Here is a 17,500-nt window from a genome sequence, read left to right as displayed (position 1 = left end):
AGCTTCATGAGCTCCACTACTATTCGAGCATGAAGCAGGATTCCATTTCTCCAATCAAAAAAATAATCTGAGAATGTATTGCTTCAATATTAACAAATTCCTTCAAAAATGGCTCCAGAGCTACACACACACAGAGGTCTGGTTGGAGCTCCAGAGCCACACACACACTGAGGTCTGGTAGGAGCTCCAGAGCTACACACACACACTGAGGTCCGGTGAGAACCAGGCTAACTCCGCGGGTATCTTTGTAAAACATTGGAACCTGCTGGGGGATCTGCTGCTTTTGAAGTGGGATTTCCACCTGAAGTTAACACTTGTCTTTTTTATACATTTTCAGAGGAAAACTCTGCTGGCCCTTGAGAAGGAGGATGAAGAGGAGCGAAATAAGACTGTGGAGAGCCTGAAGACAGCCCTCCGAACGCAGCCCATGAGGTACGTACAGCTTACAGGGAAGTCGACGGGGCCCAGGGAGAAATGGGAGCCCAAACTTGGTCCTCATTACATGCGAAATCTGAAAGCCCAACTGGGAAGCTCCAACTCCCATTGTCATTGTGACACAGCACTCCACAGCAGACAAGTGGGGAGGATGGGGAGAGCACTGGTTAATAACTTTTCCCACCAACCTGGTGGGTTGGGAGTCGAAACGGCAACCTTTGGGCTACATGTCTGGGGCCCTAACTGCTTACCCTTGACAGCCCATTTTGTGTGTTGAGTGGCGGTGGTGGCTGAGTTGGTAGAGGAACCTGTTTGACATCCAGAGAGTTGCAGGTTCAAACCCCGCTCTGTCTGACCCCCATGAATGTGTCCTTGAGAAAGATACTTAACCCTAAACTGCTTCTGATGGCAGCAGAAGCCATGGCCACCAGTGTGTGAATGTGAGTGTGAGTGAGTGAACGTGAGTCATACAGTGCTCAAAGGAGTCGAAAAGCGCTATATTAATGCAGTCCATTTTTTTTCTTTTCAAGTAGGGGACTCTTTCAGATAACTTTGTCCTGGGCCTGGCCAAAGCTGTTAGCGCCAGTGGCTCTGCATAGAATACAGTGCATACAGTATGTGTGCATGTGCAAGTGCAACCCTGACATCTGCCACTGACGTAGCCTCTCCAAACTCGCTCCAGAGTCTCTCCTTGGAGTGATTATAGAACGACATCACCACCACCCGCAACACACACATAGTCAACACAACACACACACACACACACACACACACACACACACACACACACACACACACACACACACACACACACACACACACACACACACACACACACACACACACACACACACACACACACACACACACACACACACACACACACACACTACACACACACTACACACACACACACACTACACACTACACACCACCAACCCTACCCAGTACAATGGTCAACCCCCCCAGAGCGCTAATATGCTTTTCAGGCATGTCGCCATGCCTGGTTCCAGCTAGAGACGTGGCGACTTTGTCGGCCCTAATTAAAGAGGGAAGTGGGCTTTGCCTGGCCACAGCTGCCTCACTGCCGGGCTGCCTCGAGAGAGTGTGGAGCGGAGTCAGTGTTGCCAGATGTGTCTGATCAAATCCCGCCCAAAAGCTTCTCAAAAAACGCCAAAATGCACTTAATTCCGCCCAATTTCAACAAATTGCATTGACTTCTATGGACCCAAAACGGCAGAAAAAAAACGCCAAATGGCCAATTTTTCCCGTTTTTTACCCGCAGATGGCCATCCCAAGTAGCCCAATTGAGCAGGTAACCGCCCAATCTGGCAACAATGAGCGGAGTGGAGAGCGGAGAGGGAGAGCCGTCATTGGCTACACTGACCTCATATGTCATAAATCTCTCTTTCTCTCTCTGGCTCTGCTGAGAGGAGAAAGCGGAGAGCAGAGAACTGCCGGCGGGACATGTGGCGTCCATCTGCCTTGCATTGTAGTGACTGTGTGTGTGTTTGTGTGTGTGTGTTTGTGTGCGTGCGTGTGTGTGTGTGCGTGTGTGTGTGTGTGTGTGTGTGTGTGTGTGTGTGTGCGCGCGTGCGCGTATACGTGTGTGTACGTGTGTGTACGTGTGTGTGTCAGCGTGACTGAGATTATATATATGTGTGTGTGTTTGTTTGACTCTTAGATTGTGTTTGTGTGTGTGTGTGACTGGGATTGTGTGTGTGTGTGTGTGTGTGTGTGTGTGTGTGTGTGTGTGTGTGTGCGTGCGTGCGTGCGTGCGTGCGTGCGTGCGTGCGTGCGCGTGCGTGTGCGTAATTGCAAGTTGTGAGTATATGGCCGGTGTCATTAAGCCTCCTAGTTCCTCACACTCTCAAGTGTGTGTGCCGGCCGGCTGCTGCCCAGGATATTAATCCTGACCCCTGGAGGTCAAAGGTCTCGCTGGCATGAGGGTCAAATCAAAATGGCGCCCGTGTGTGACCCCCGCGCCCACCCCTCTCTTTTGTTCTTGGTCCGTTCAGAGTTAATTATTTTCACTGCTAGCTCAGATCTCGGTGGAAAGCTTCCCTGGCTGGTTTTTATGAGGCATGGGGCGAGAGTCGACCCACCCCCTTTTCACGTTTCATTACCAGGCCCACTTCATTATGCTCCCTGGGAGTGGAGCCTATGACCTTGGCCTAAAAAAAGGTGTAGTCTCTCGTCTTTACAATTTGACCTCTTAACAATGCCACCGTACTGTAGAAATGACTGACATGGCTCCAGTGAAAAAGGACTCAATGACTGTAGAACTTGTTTCAGTAGATGTAAATTATAGATGTAAATTATCTAAGGAGATCAGTGGGGTTTAGTAAAGAATTAGTCAAAGATGTTTGAGACACACAGTGAGAGATAGGGAAGGATTGGGAATTGACCTCAGGCCGGAAACAGACCTGGGTCCCCAGCACAACAGCACAGTGTCCCAGATCTTTGAGCCATGGTCCAGGTCTATATTAACACTGTTAGATGAAATCACTAGACCAAATAATTGTGCTGTCTGAAGGTGAAACCTATGGCCTTTGGACACAGTGTATCATCTTGCTGCTTGCCTTTTCACCACTTCACAATATGACTGGAAAATATACATGTTAAAATGTAGAAATAGCGACAACAAAATGGTCGATACAATGTTCATTGAGTGTCTGAAGATATGAATAATATTAGATACAACTAGAGGAATGTTGTTACTGGCTGGGATTGGATCCTATACAGCCTGAGATCTTGCTTTAACATTGGACCAGTAAACAAAACAATTTAAAAGCTATATTTTTAAAATAACTACAACCAAAACAAATAGTAGATAGTATACAGTAGATATCTTGTGGCATCAGAAGAGGTGTATAGTATTACTTGAATATTGTTATTTTGACCACTGTCAGCAGTCATATCCTATTGCTGTGGTGTTGTTTGACAGGCGATAGCCTTGGCTATTGTGCCAGGCTCACAGACGGCCTGGCTAACATCCCATAGACAAGAAGTATTCAGACATCAACAGGCTGCCAATTTGGCCAAACAAACAAATTGTATAAGGGCTGGTACTAGTTGAAGGCGATGAGGATAGTATTGGCAACTTTTTTGAGCAACGCTTTTGGGTAATGATACTTGCACAGGTGAGGCATACATGCAATTTTGTTGTGTGCAATGTGCACTGTTCACTTGAGTGCAGTGGAGTGCTGTGTCACAATGACAATGGGTGTTGGAGTTTCCCAATGGGGCTTTCACTTCACTTATAAGATTTATTTTGGACAGTTAAATAGTGAAACACTTTTATCAGGAGAACTTCGGCTGTAGACAGTTTTTCTCAATCATGTTATCGGGCCGATCATGTTGTTGCCCAGCAGCATTGCTCAAAACGTTTCCCTGTGTATCATCACTTTTTAGCTCATCGGTTCATTAGCTAACAATATGACACAAATCTATGAAATATCCATGAGCATTTTTCTGCTCTCTGTCCGGTCTACATTACTTGCATTCTGCTGTACTCTGTACTGACCTCACACTCTGTACTTGTCTGAATGTCCTCCTTGTAAGTCGCTTTGGTCAAAAGCGTCTGCTAAATGTAAATGTAATTGTAAATGTAATCCATGAACAATGTTGTTAATCTGACACTCATATGCTTATTTTTGTTCCCGTGCTTCTTGATTTCTTGCAGGTTTGTGACGCGGTTCATAGACCTGGACGGCCTGACGTGCATCCTGAACTTCCTGAAGACCATGGACTACGAGACGACAGAGTCCCAGATCCACACCTCGCTCATCGGCTGCATCAAGGCGCTCATGAACAACTCGCAGGGGCGCGCCCACGTGCTCTCGCACACCGAGAGCATCAACATCATCGCACAGAGCCTGGCCACAGAGAACGTCAAGACCAAGGTGAGAGTCATGTGCAGGGTTGTATAACGTATAAAGGATGGACATTGAACTAGCATTGTGTGTCTGTATGGGATGCAATGTGCAAGTAAACTTGTGTTGTATTGCCTTGCTTTGTATCCATTTTGACTGCTGTTGTGATGCTTTTCAATTTTTAAAATGAAATACTTCCTTACTTTACTGACTTGCATTGCATTGCATTGCCTTGCATTGCCTTGTGTCACCCCTAGGTGGCAGTGCTGGAGATCATGGGGGCCGTGTGCCTGGTGCCTGGAGGCCACAGGAAGATCCTGGAGGCCATGCTGCACTACCAGAAGTTCGCCTGCGAGAGGACGCGCTTCCAGGTGAGACATGGGTGACGCCACAGCCGTTGTTATGTTAGGGCCGCCAACGAGCCTGATTATCATCGACTTTCAAATCTCTTCGAGACTTGATGTTTCCCAAACGGCATGGTTGACCCGCCTCCCAGAGGTTTGCTACTGATTGACTGGTTTCCGACAAAGTGGGTGGGGTGTCACTAGGAGGGCACAGCCTGGCTAGCCGCCAACAGCCTTGAGAGAAAGAAAGCTCACCTGGGAAACTATCATCGTCATTGAGACACAGCACTCCACAGCACACAGGGCTCACTGCACACAACGAAATTGCATTTATGCCTCACCTGTGCAAGAGGGACAGCCCAAAATGGCGCCCCAAGGGAGCAGACGAGAATCATCTTACACAATGTAATGGGCACCCAATTCTCTTACACAATGTAATGGGCACCCAATTCTGCAGCTCCCTCTTCCTCGTCCTTGTCCTCAATTTTCACCCATCATTGGCCCATTTTGGTGATGAGGAGTCGGATGGCGACAAGTAGGGTGCAGTTGATGGTTGTATACTTGCAACACTTTTTCAAGGTTTTCTCAACCTAAATAAATAAGATTTCCCAAATCCTATGCGGTTTGTTCCCCTATATGTCCTTTGTAAGTTTAGAAAGTTAGACCAAGGGTGGTTATTGTCATTCAGCATTGACTGTTTTGTACCTAACCTAGATGAGTCCATTATGATAGCTGTTTTTTCTTTTATTTGGATTACCAACCTGCTTTTCGACTCAAGGCAACACTAACGTCTCTTCCTAGACATTTTGAAACGATGTTGTTTCTGTCTGAGTAGCTGAGAGAATTAACACATCATCATCCTCCTCAGCAAAACGTCTCTCAGGCATCAGTAAGCGTTGGGATTTTGAAGAGTAACACTTTATAATGTCTCTTTTTTCAGACATTACTAAACGACCTGGACAGGAGTACGGGCCGGTACAGGGATGAGGTCAGCCTTAAAACAGCCATCATGTCCTTCATTAACGCTGTCCTCAGCCAAGGAGCAGGGGAGGTAAGCACTGATTCCACACTCTACCATATGCAGAGGTGTCAAAAGTGAAAGTAGAAGTACTTTTGTGGTGTAATTACAACACTAGCACATGGCATTACATATGCGTTACACCATTTGCTCCATTGTACCTAATGAGATAGATAGCCTGTGTTGTTAATGAAAAATGCTGAAAACCTTACAAGGACCCACCACCAACTTGATCCAACCAGTGCAGAGGTAGCTGATCGTAAGACAAGTACACAGGTCTACTGGTTACTCAGATAAGTTACTTGAGAAACTGTGTTTCTATTTTTTTACTTGTACTTTTATTTTTGACACCTATGACCATATGTGCCTCATGTTATATTATTTTCAGCATCTGTTGTTGCTGTTATATACGTAGTTGGGTTTCATATTAAAAGTCCCAGTTTGTTTTTCTGTCTCACAGATGAGTTTGGAATTCAGGGTGCATCTAAGATACGAGTTCCTTATGCTGGGCATCCAGCCCGTCATTGACAAGCTGAGGTCTCACGAAAACGCTACGTTAGACAGGTACGTTTTTTTTCTTTGAATTTACAACTTCACTCTCAGTTGTCAAGTCTCAAAAGTCATTGACTTCTAATAATTCATCTGCCTTTAACCGCTGTTTGTGTGTTTCTTCCCTCACAGGCATTTAGATTTCTTCGAAATGTTGAGAAATGAGGACGAGCTTGCCGTTGCGAGACGTTTCGAATCCGTAAGTTTAAGGACCCTTTTTTGTTTTCATTTGAGTGGTGGCTTTTACTCTCGTTTGGTTTTATGTTGTTTATGGCGCAGAGTGTAAATGTTATGTCTGTGTGTCGCGTGTGTGTCCTCCAGGTGCACATTGACACAAAGAGTGCCAGCCAGGTGTTTGAGCTGATCCGCAAGAAGATAAACCACACGGACGCGTACCCACACTTCATGTCTGTGCTGCACCACTGTCTTCTCATGCCTCGTAAGTCACTCACGCACGCAGATACGCACATTCGCAAAAAGGGGTCATACAAGCACACACACACGCATGCACACACAAGTTGTCACTTACAGTAAGCGCACACATGCACACATTGGTATGTGTACACACACGCGCGCACCCACACACACACACACACGAGCGTGCGCGCGCGCACACACACGATTGCCTTGACCTCCGTCATTGGAAAACATCATGTCCTGACCTCTGCAATCACCCAAAGTGTAGTGTTCCCCCGGGTGCCTGCCTCCCTGGTCCCTGCACAAACGGCCCGTTGTTCTCTTCCCTCTCCTCTCCTCTCCTCTCCTCTCCTCTCCTCTCCTCTCCTCTCTTCTTTTCTCCTCGTCTTTTTTCCTCTCATTTCCTCCCTCTCTCCTCTCCTTTCCTCTGCCCTCTCTTCTCCTCTCCTCTCCTCTCTTCTCCTCTTCTCTCCTCTCCCCTCCCCTCCCCTCCTCTCCTCTCCTCTCCCCTCCTCTCTTCTCCTCTCCTCTCCTCTCTTCTCCTCTTCTCTCCTCTCCTCTCCCCTCCCCTCCTCTCCTCTCCTCTCCTCTCCTCTCCTCTCCTCTCCTCTCCTCTCCTCTCCTCTCATCGTAAACGGAGCCACAGCTGTATTTGGCTCCGCTCTAGAGCACAGCGAAGCTGTCTTCACCCCTTTTAAACATTAAAACCCCCGCACAGCTTCAGTAAAACGCTTCAGTAATGTAAACTGTCCGCCCCCCTCACTGTGTGCTAAGGAGGCCAAGGTCAAACTTAAACGCATTCCGATGAATTGTCCTCTGTGCTCTTCCCCCTCAGGTGCTGAATGGACCAGATTAGTGACTTTGTGATTAATGTTTGAGTATATGCTGGACAAACCATGTAGACAAACACTTTCCTAGACAATTTAGGTGGTTTATTGTCAAGTCAAGTTGAATTTATTGTCAAAAATCTATGCAGCAGGTTAGTACAAATGCTTGAAATGGTTATTGTTATCATTATCAATATATTTTTATTTTGTTATTCTTGAGATAAATGTACACATAAAATTAGAGGGAGACTCAGCAAAATACTTTCGTGCTAGGTTGATGATGTAGTAATTGAAAGTGAAAGACCCACTGCAAAAACAGTCATGTTGTCATTTTGCACAAAGAAAGACACTTTTTTTTTTTTTGTAATCTACAATGACGCTTTCCCCTCAAAACAATAACCCAATACATGTCAACCTCATTTTATACAGCATGTATGCTAGTTAACTCAAGAACTTCCCAGCGTGTCTTCTCATTCTGAAATAAGCTGCACACTCAAACATTTCAGTGAGTTGTCAACTTCTACTTTGAAGTGGACCAAATGTTTGGACATTGACCCTCTGTTTGAATAGGAGGGAGACACGACAAAGATGAGCACAAGCAATATCATGATTTGATTTGATTTAATTTATTTAAATCACACCCTTCTATTAGTGTTCCTCTGATGAAAGGGAAGTGCAGTAGCCTACTGGCTCTCCCATGTTGTCCCCTTAGTCTCCAGACTGGAGGACAGTAGCTACTCAGCAACAGTACAGAAGGGCATTGGCTCAACAAGCGTTTAGACATTCAGAAAACAAACAGGAATTTGTAGTGCTTCAGGGTGCTCACTTCTTTCCCCTTGGTGCTCGTTGGAGTAAGGACTCTCAAACTTATGCAAGACATCAGAGGAAATCAGAGGCGCTCAAGATTGCAATTTTTATACAATTTATTTGGATACAATGCCTACACCTTTCAGCCTGACAAAAGGGAACGGAAACAAAGTACAGTATTCTACTGGCTTCCGCTGTGTTTCATCCTCAACCTCCACACTGGGAATAGTAACATAACTACCTCAGCAACATTACAGCTTGGGCATCGTCTGATGACATTTGGGGGCATTAATCACCTTGTATGATTTCTGCTCCTCAGACAAAAGGAGCGGCAACACGGTGCAGTACTGGCTCCTCCTGGACCGCATCGTGCAGCAGATGGTCCTCCAGAACGACAAAGGCTACGACCCCGACGTCACCCCGCTGGAGAACTTCAACGTCAAGAATGTGGTTCGCATGTGAGTGCTGTCTGCTTTTGAGCCCTTTGTTGAGTTGAGTAGTGGAATGGAATTCAGGAGAGTGTTTCTCCTCATCCTTGTGGTGATTTATTGAGATTTGAGATTCCTTTCAAGGTTATCCACATGTGAGTGCTGCTTCGATAGATAGATAGATAGATAGATAGATAGATAGATAGATAGATAGATAGATAGATAGATAGATAGATAGATAGATCGATAGATAGATAGATAGATAGATAGATAGATAGATAGATAGATAGATAGATAGATAGATAGATGCATTGCACACATTGCAGCTGCTCTTCTTCCTTTACTGAGGTAAGACAGGGACGTTTTGGACAGGAAAGTAGTGGTAGGCGTCAGGCACACCAAAGCCGAATGGAACGGACGCGAGACGAACGAGGTCTTTCTGCTTAGTTTTGGCCGGTGTGTTCTACTCTGCCTTTTACACTGACAGCGTCGGCGTGCGCGACCAGTCCTGTTCAAAACCCCCCCACAGCCAAAGTTAGCGTGCTACTTTGCCATTCATTTGAATGAGACACCGCCGGTCGCCGGCGTGAAAAATACGCTCAAGTTCTATTTTCCAAAATGCAGCGCGGAGCGGAGCCAGCTCCCGTGCCGCTGACGCCCGACTACAGCCGGTCAGTTTGTAAGGACAGATATGTTTCAATGTATTTTCACCGATGCCAGTAAAAATTGCGTCCGTTCCGCGACGCTTTACCGCCCTAGTGTGTAAACGGCCGTAGAGAGAGACAAGGTGTAGGGTTGGGAAATGACTGAGGCCGGATTCGAACCTGGGTCTCCACAGGCATCTTACAGGCACAGGCACTGTACATGGTGCGATAAACCACAGCACCCCTGTGAGTGCAGCTTGTACGTAAGCCCTTGAGGACTCAGTAATGGGGTTTAGCAGAGGATTTTTCTTTTCCTCCTTGTGGTGATGTGTTGAGATGTGAGATTCCTCCATTCTTCCAGTGCAAGTACTGTATCTACACATAATTATAAGGCGCGAGTTTTTCATTTGTTTGTTTGTCTGTTGTTTCAACAGATTTCGATATTTTTTGTATTCTTCCAGTCTTCCAAGTTTTTGATTTTTTAATTTGGAGAGAATTTTGATTACTCTTATTTTTCCAGTCTAAGCACAATGCTTGTTACAGAACCCACGTTTTTATTGTCAACAATTTTCTCTTTCTACTTTTATGATTAAGAAATGAATGTCATTGAGTTGGCAGCATATTTCTTATTCTTCCAATCAAAACATAAAATAAGTTACAAGGCCCAAGTTATGCTTTACAGTGCTTTTTTTCTCCACTTAACCTTGCCAGGCTTGTAAATGAAAATGAGGTCAAGCAGTGGAAGGAGCAAGCCGAGAAGATGCGTAAGGGTGAGTCTCATTATTTTCCTTGTGATGTGAAGTTCACAAATATCCATTTGAAAATGTCATGAAAAGCTGAATTATTTCTTCTTCTTCTTCAACTTCTTCTTCTTCTTCTTCTTCTTCTTCTTCTTCTTCTTCTTCTTCTTCTTCTTCTTCTTCTTCTTCTTCTTCTTCTTCTTCTTTTTCTTCTTCCTCTTCCTCTTCCTCTTCCTCCACCTCCACCTCCACCTCCTCCTCATCTCCCTCCTCCTTCTTATTTTTCTCCTCGACCTCCTCCTTCTTCTTCTTCTTCTTCTTCTTCTTCTTCTTCTTCTTCTTCTTCTTCTTCTTCTTCTTCTTCTTCTTCCACCTCCACCTCCACCTCCTCCTCCTCCTCCTTATCAGAGCACCAAGAGCTGCAGCAGCGTCTGGAGAAGAAGGAGAGGGAGTGCGATGCCAAGACGCAGGAGAAGGAGGACATGATGCAGACGCTGAACAAGATGAAGGAGAAGTTGGAGAGGGAGAGCGGAGAGCACCGCATGGTCAAGCAGCAGCTGTCTGAGCTCTCAGTGCGGCTACAAGAACTCAACACGGTACGCTGACGATGTCGACTCTAGGGATGTAAATCACATCCTGCATGATGATACGAGACGTTATCGATTTCTTAAAGCAGGGATTCGAATATTTTCGATACTTAAGAATTCCCCACGCTTCGATTTGATTTGATTTTTTTCCAACTACTTTTCTACGTCTCTTATGTTATGGAGCTAGGGCATTGGACAGGGGCCAACGATTTCATTATTTTCGATACTTAAGAATGCCCCACGATACGATACGATTCGATTCGATGAAATCGTTGGCCGTAGGATCAATGCATCGATACATTTCGATTATTATTTACACCCTTAGTCGGCTCTAAGGAAAACATTGGAGTCACTGATTGTGATCGAAAGATTGGCTAACTAGTTAGAAGTTGGAGAGGGAGAGCGAAGAGCACCACATGGTCAAACAGCAGCTTTCGGAGCTCTCAGTGAGGCTACAGGAACTCAACACGGTGCATTGTTACATTGCATTAACATTATTGACATTAGACTTACCTGTAGCTGATAGCCTGATTATCAGGTAACACTTTACAATAAGGTTACGTGAGTAAGGACGGAATAATGTCTGAAGTAATGACTGATTAATAGTGAATAAACATGTGATTCATGCATGCAGAAATGTCTAGTCCATTAGTAGTCGACACATAATGATGAATGACTCACTATGAAGTAAATGTGGTACATCAGGGGTTATCCAAATGTTAATAAATCATGTGTTAACACTGCGGAAAAAAAGATCATACCATATCTTTCCGATCATATATGAATCAGACCTGTGCAGTAATAATGGAAACATATGGTCAGTAATTCCGATTGCACCGTTAACTAAGGTCTGATTCATATATGATCTGAAAGATATGGTATGAACATTTTCTGCAATGTTAACACATGATTTATTAACATTTGGATCACACACCCTTAGTTAACCCCTGATATACTACATTTACTTCATAGTGAATCATTATTATTCCAATCATGAGTCATTCATCATTATGTATTGATTACTAATGGAGTAGACATTACTGCATACATGAATCACATGTTTATTCACTATTAATCAGTCATTACCTCAGACATTATTCCATCATTACTCATGTAACCTTATTGTAAAGTGTTACCGATTATCATCGAATTTCAAATCTCTTCAAAACTTGGGTCTGACCAAGAGCATAACAATAACATTTCTCAAACGGCCTCCCTTGGTTTGCTAATGATTGTTTGCTTCCCAACAAAGTGGGATTAGTCCCCAATTTTGTGGGAGTTCAGAAAGTACTTGCATTGCTCTTGACCTGACTGGTAGCAACACTGAAGCTGTTGCGTCACTAGGAGGGCAAATTTAATCTTCCTTGTGTTTTCAGCGATGTAGTAAATAAATGGCCTGATTAAACACTCTACCTCAATAGTTGCATTCTCATTTAGCAGCGATGCTAAAGAGTAATCTTCCCTGTGTTTTTTTTTAGCAACGGCAGATGGGCAGTGTACCCGGTGGCCCGCCACTCATCCCCGGTCCCCCAGGCGGCCCCCTACCCCCTCCACCACCCCCTATGCCCGCGGGCATGGGCATGGGGATGGGGATGGGGATGCCGCCACCGCCACCACCTCCACCGCCTGGTGGCATGATGGGCATGGGTATGCCACCTCCCCCACCTCCGCCCCCTGGTGGCCCCCCGCCGCCTCCCGGCGGTCGGCCGCCTCTCTGTGGAGTTCCCCCTCCCCCGGGAGCACCCCTGGGACCCCTGGGACCCGCACCCAAGAAGAAGAACACCCCGCAGCCGGCCAACCCGCTTAAGTCCTTCAACTGGTCCAAACTGGCTGAGGTGTGTACCCCATACAGACAAAGACACACATACACAGATATGCATGCGTAGACACGTCCAGACACGTGCAGAGAGACACTCACACACACACACACACACACACACCACACACATACACACACTCACACACAAACACACACACACCACACAAACATACACACACACACCACCACACACATACAGACACACTCACACATGAATGAAGTGAAAGTGAATGAATTAAGTGAAATAAATGTGATAATCGTTCCGTTTTTTAAGTCGGCAAAGTTAAAATAATTTATAATTTCATGCAATGAACAGCGACATTGCTACCAGGCAAATCATAGTGTGCAGGCATTTTAATCTCGGCTCTCTTTGCTTGTAGATTATTCAAAATTGGCCAAGATGATGAGCTTTGAGGGCAAACTTGACACTTGGTTTTTGAGGGCAGACATGACGATAGAAGTCTTGCATTTAAAACACTTTTACTACGTATTGCATGTCTTGTTTGGTTGAAGACCAGAGATGGCGGCTTGCATCGTTGGAGTTTACAGTGAGATCTAATGTTGTCAGACTGATCTATAACTGCTCCGCTTCATGAGCGCATCAACTTTTGCCAGAACCCGTAAAGGTTTATTGCCTCATATGAGCCGTGTCATCCTACAAGACAGGGTTGGGATTAAGCCTCCTCTCTGTGAGGTAGACCACTTGGAATGCTGAGAGACTGACTTACTGACTGGAAGAATTTAAATGGGTAACACTTTATTTTGCAACCCAGTGCACCGTGTAATATTTTTAGTAGTTAATTTCCAGAATCCATGCTGCCCATTCACAAATGTTACCTTTTAAACAAATATTTCCAGTATTCAGTATGAAATTGCACTTTTCATACATGAGAAGGGGGATCCTCTCCATGGTCCGCCATTTGCATTTCCAGAAATAGACAGAAGTTAGGCCTGTATTAATGACTGTATCATAGTGTACCTGTATGAACCCTATGCCGGATAACTACATGTGAACCCAAATCTGAGGTGTTACCATTCAAGGCTTCACAGTTCTGGGGTGCCTTTCTTAAAAGCATAATTGCTAGCCAGTTAGCAACTTGGGTAGTTGCCAATGGGAAATTGCATTGCAAATGACAAAGTAGCTAACGTAGTTAGCAACTATGGTTTTGAGAAATACACCAATGATGTGTCAGTGTTGAGAGACTGACTGACTAAGTGAAAGGGTCCACAGTTGTGATGTTAAGCTCTCCATCTCTGCAGAACAAGCTGGAGGGAACGGTGTGGGCTGAGGTGGATGACAACCGGGTCTTCAAGATACTCGATTTGGTGGACATCGAAAAGACTTTTTCTGCCTACCAGAGACAGCAGGTACTGTATATGCACAGTAGAATATGGGGCAAACACACGTTCTGTATGTTTAGCCTTGTCTTCTGCTCTCTCCTCTACACCTCTTCTCTTTCCTTCACTCATTTCTTTCTTATCTCTACAACGCCATCACCATTGGGTTTGTTACCTTGAACGCTGTAGACAGCATGAACTGCATTGCACCTCAGATATTATTGTAGTACAGTGGTTCTTCTCAACCTTTTTTGAACAAACGCCCCCTTGACTTCATCATAACCCTCCCAACGCCCCTTTGACCTCACCATAAGCCTGCCAATGCCCCCTTAGTGTTGAAAAATAAAATAGACTAATAGCCCCCAATGGGAACTAATCCCCATCCCCACTCAGCTCTATACTTCTCAATGCCCCTCTAGGGCTCCCCAACGCCCCCCCGTTGAGGAACACTATTGTTGTACATCATGTAGGGCAGTGTTTCCCAACCTTTTTTGTCTCGCGTAGTGGTGCCACGAGTAACCCCTAATTCATGTTATATATCGCTTTCTCTGTCCTAATGTGACTGCTCCATATATATGTTATAATAATTAGATTTTTCCAAGTACCCCCTGCAGTGTGCTCACATACCCCTAGTGGTACATGTACCCCTGGTTGGGGAACAATGATGTAGGGAATCATTCATGCATCACAGGCAGCAACTATCCTCATGGTGTCTCTTGAAAACAGAGAAAGTGAGTCATCAGCAGAAATAATAAAAGAAACAGGAGAAGAAGTCCACAAACTGTAGTTTTGGCCCCCGACACCGTAAGACATTTTCCCATAACCTCCCCTGATGAGTCCTTATTTAAATCATTTCGTTCCCTCCCTGAATATAAAAACTAAAATTAAATTTAAAAAAAAATTGTACGAGGGACGAATGAATGAAGAGGGCTGTTTTGTTTTATGAGGGGGAGTCCATTGGTGAGTTGGCTCGGTCTAGCCCGCAGGCCTGCAGCGCCTGTAGCAATGGTATTCCAGCCGCCTTGAAGTTGGAATAATGCATATGCTGATCGGCCGGCCCGGGTGCCACCAGCGGGGGAACAGGGACGGCCCTTGTTGAGGGGGAAAACAGACGCGCCCGTTCATGGCGCTTTGGACAGACACTAGGATGTGTCAGCTCGAGGCGCGCTAATAATAGACGATTGCATGGTGATTTCAGCCCTGTCTGAAACAGAAAGTAAAGAAAAGAAAGAAAAGGAAAAGATCCCGACAATATTCTCTCTCTTATTCTCTCTCTTTCCTCTCCTTCCTGCATGAGGCACCACAGTAAAACTGCACTTTTTTTGCATGATGGATGACAATGATGATGATTTGAAAGCATAACCACAACGAAAAATTTTTTTTTGACTGTTATTGACACGATAATGCCTGTAGCATTTACCACCGTTTTTTTTTTTAAACTCACTTTTTTGTTTCTATGTACCGCACTAAATGCTGTGATATTCTCAGTATATCATCTAAGAAAAAAACTTGACTGCTTGATTGATGACGTAGATAACACCTAATGCAACCTTGCACGCAAATTACCACTGTGCACACAGTTACTACTTAAGCACCATTAGTCATTTTACCTATACTGCATTGCTTGCATAGATACACAGGCCCATTTCTCCACATTTCACCAGTGACAAGTTACCACCATCACTTACCACCACTATTCACCATGATCATTTTGTTCTGAGCTTGTTTTGTTTTTTGTTTGTTTGTATGGCTGTTATTCACCAAACTTGCGCTTCTTTTCCTAACGTGTGCCGCATCTCCCCTTGCTTCTTGGCTGCCATGTAGGACTTCTTTATGGTCAATAACAGCAGACTGCAGGTGAGTCTACTCGTGTCCTACTCTGAAGAAGAGTTCGTTGTCCGTCCCTCTTTATGTATTTGTCCCATTTTCTCCACGTGAACGTTCAATTCACTTGAATCATTGTAGGATTTCGATTGCTTAGAATTACATGATGACTCTGTGTTCTTTTCTCTTTTGTGTGTAAAATTGTGTCTAGTGATATTTTTCAGTCATGATTATGCTACAGCTAAGTTTTGTTTTTGTTACAGTGTATGACTGTATGTTCCTTCTTCATGTCCAAACATCTTAAAATGATAGGAAATGTGGTGGCCTTTGTGGTGGGAGAGCAGCCTCTTCACATATCCTTTAGTTTACTACTTGAACTTCGAGCCATCAAACTCTTTCTCTGCCTTTATTGGCCCCTTGTGCGTCGATGCTCTCTGTCTCTCTCTCTCTCTCTCTCTCTCTCTCTCTCTCTCTCTCTCTCTCTCTCTCTCTCTCTCTCTCTCTCTCTCTCTCTCTTCCTTTCTCTCTCTCTCTCTCTCTCTCTCTCTCTCTCTCTCTCTCTCTCTCTCTCTCTCTCTCTCGTGTTATATATTTTTGTCTTTCTTTGACTTCACATGTACTGTACCACTGTAAATGTACTGTACTACTTGTCATTCGTCAAGATCTCGTGTAAATGGGGAACATGGAGACAAAAACATCAGGGACTGCATTTACCGCTCTTGAACACACATGCACACACACGCACACGCACATGCACGCAAACTAATCGTCATTTTCCTTTCCGCAGAAAGAGCCAGAGGACGATTCCCTGAGCTCGAAGAAAGTCAAGGAGTTGTCTGTTATTGATGGCCGCCGGGCTCAGAACTGCAACATCCTATTGTCTCGGTGAGTCAGAACATTCCCCCTCCTCTACTCTTCTCTTCTCTTCTCTCCTCTCCTCTCCTCTCCTCTCCTCTCCTCTCCTCTCTCTTCTCTTCTCTTCTCTTCTCTTCTCTTCTCTTCTCTTCTCTTCTCTTCTCCTCTCCTCTCCTCTCCTCTCCTCTCCTCCTTGTTTTCATTTCTGTCTGTATCCACAATGGGACTATCTAATCACAGCGCTGCGTCCTCTTGCCCTCGGTCACCATTGTGCCTTCAGTAGCGTAGCGAGACCTGGCCTCAAGCACGTCATCTCCTCCCATTTCATTTCTTAAAGCCAATTTTTTAAGGGGGATTTCCTGCCTTCTCACGTATGTTTGAACTCTGCAAGAGAAAGCAGTACGGCTTGGGGCTCAAAGTGATGGAATGCCACATCACTTGCTGCGAAACAAAAAAATTCCCCTGTTGCTATAAGTCTTGGCCACTGGACAAGGAAGTCGTTTCTCTCGGCTGACAAAAAAAAAATGCTGCTGGGCTGCGCCTGCCAAGATATTAAATGTTATAATTGAGGGCGAGCGGTGGCTAATGTTTCCTGTTTAAACCTGGATGTGGTCGGCCGAGATAAACCTGGTGGTCGTTTCCAGCGATTTTGTGTGTCACGGCACACAGCGTGAGTAGCTAGCGGTCCCTTTGTTGGCGGAGGGCTTTGATGGATCTCTCGAAGCAGTTGCCTGTGGCCTGTGTTGCCAGACAAGTTGATTTCCAGCCCAATTGGGTTGCTTAGGATGACCGTCTGTGGGTAAAAGGGCAAAAACTGACATTTGGGCGTTATTTTCTGCAGAATTATGGTCATAGAATTTAGTTAAAATTGGGCGGGATTTAGTTCTTGCAGACTGGCTTTGAGCATTTTTGGGCTGGAAATCAGTCTCATCTGGCAACCCTGCCTGTGGCCTGTACATCAGAAGATTAAAAAAAAAACCATAATGCTGCTCC

The 17,500-nt window shown here is 45.1% G+C and overlaps 1 protein-coding gene across 3 annotated transcripts in view; it reads left to right on the top strand.

Moving 5' to 3' along the window:
* Positions 1–17,500, top strand: part of daam1b (dishevelled associated activator of morphogenesis 1b) — a 176,110-nt gene that overhangs the window by 110,486 nt on the left and 48,124 nt on the right. For 2 of the 3 annotated variants that reach the window (XM_063223554.1, XM_063223555.1), the window contains 14 exons: positions 338–432; positions 4,121–4,340; positions 4,568–4,681; positions 5,595–5,705; positions 6,133–6,236; positions 6,354–6,420; positions 6,543–6,660; positions 8,592–8,730; positions 10,056–10,114; positions 10,493–10,680; positions 12,150–12,506; positions 13,751–13,858; positions 15,653–15,685; positions 16,440–16,537. In XM_063223554.1, coding sequence (XP_063079624.1) covers positions 338–432; positions 4,121–4,340; positions 4,568–4,681; positions 5,595–5,705; positions 6,133–6,236; positions 6,354–6,420; positions 6,543–6,660; positions 8,592–8,730; positions 10,056–10,114; positions 10,493–10,680; positions 12,150–12,506; positions 13,751–13,858; positions 15,653–15,685; positions 16,440–16,537 — 1,811 coding nt within the window. The remainder of the gene's footprint in view (positions 1–337; positions 433–4,120; positions 4,341–4,567; positions 4,682–5,594; positions 5,706–6,132; positions 6,237–6,353; positions 6,421–6,542; positions 6,661–8,591; positions 8,731–10,055; positions 10,115–10,492; positions 10,681–12,149; positions 12,507–13,750; positions 13,859–15,652; positions 15,686–16,439; positions 16,538–17,500) is intronic. The other variant, XM_063223556.1, reaches the window with a different exon arrangement.

The sequence above is a fragment of the Engraulis encrasicolus genome, chromosome 18 (assembly GCF_034702125.1).
Source record: "Engraulis encrasicolus isolate BLACKSEA-1 chromosome 18, IST_EnEncr_1.0, whole genome shotgun sequence".
NCBI classification, from domain to species: domain Eukaryota; kingdom Metazoa; phylum Chordata; class Actinopteri; order Clupeiformes; family Engraulidae; genus Engraulis; species Engraulis encrasicolus.
Note: the sequence above shows the minus strand (reverse complement) of the source record. Positions and strands in the feature narration are given on the sequence as shown.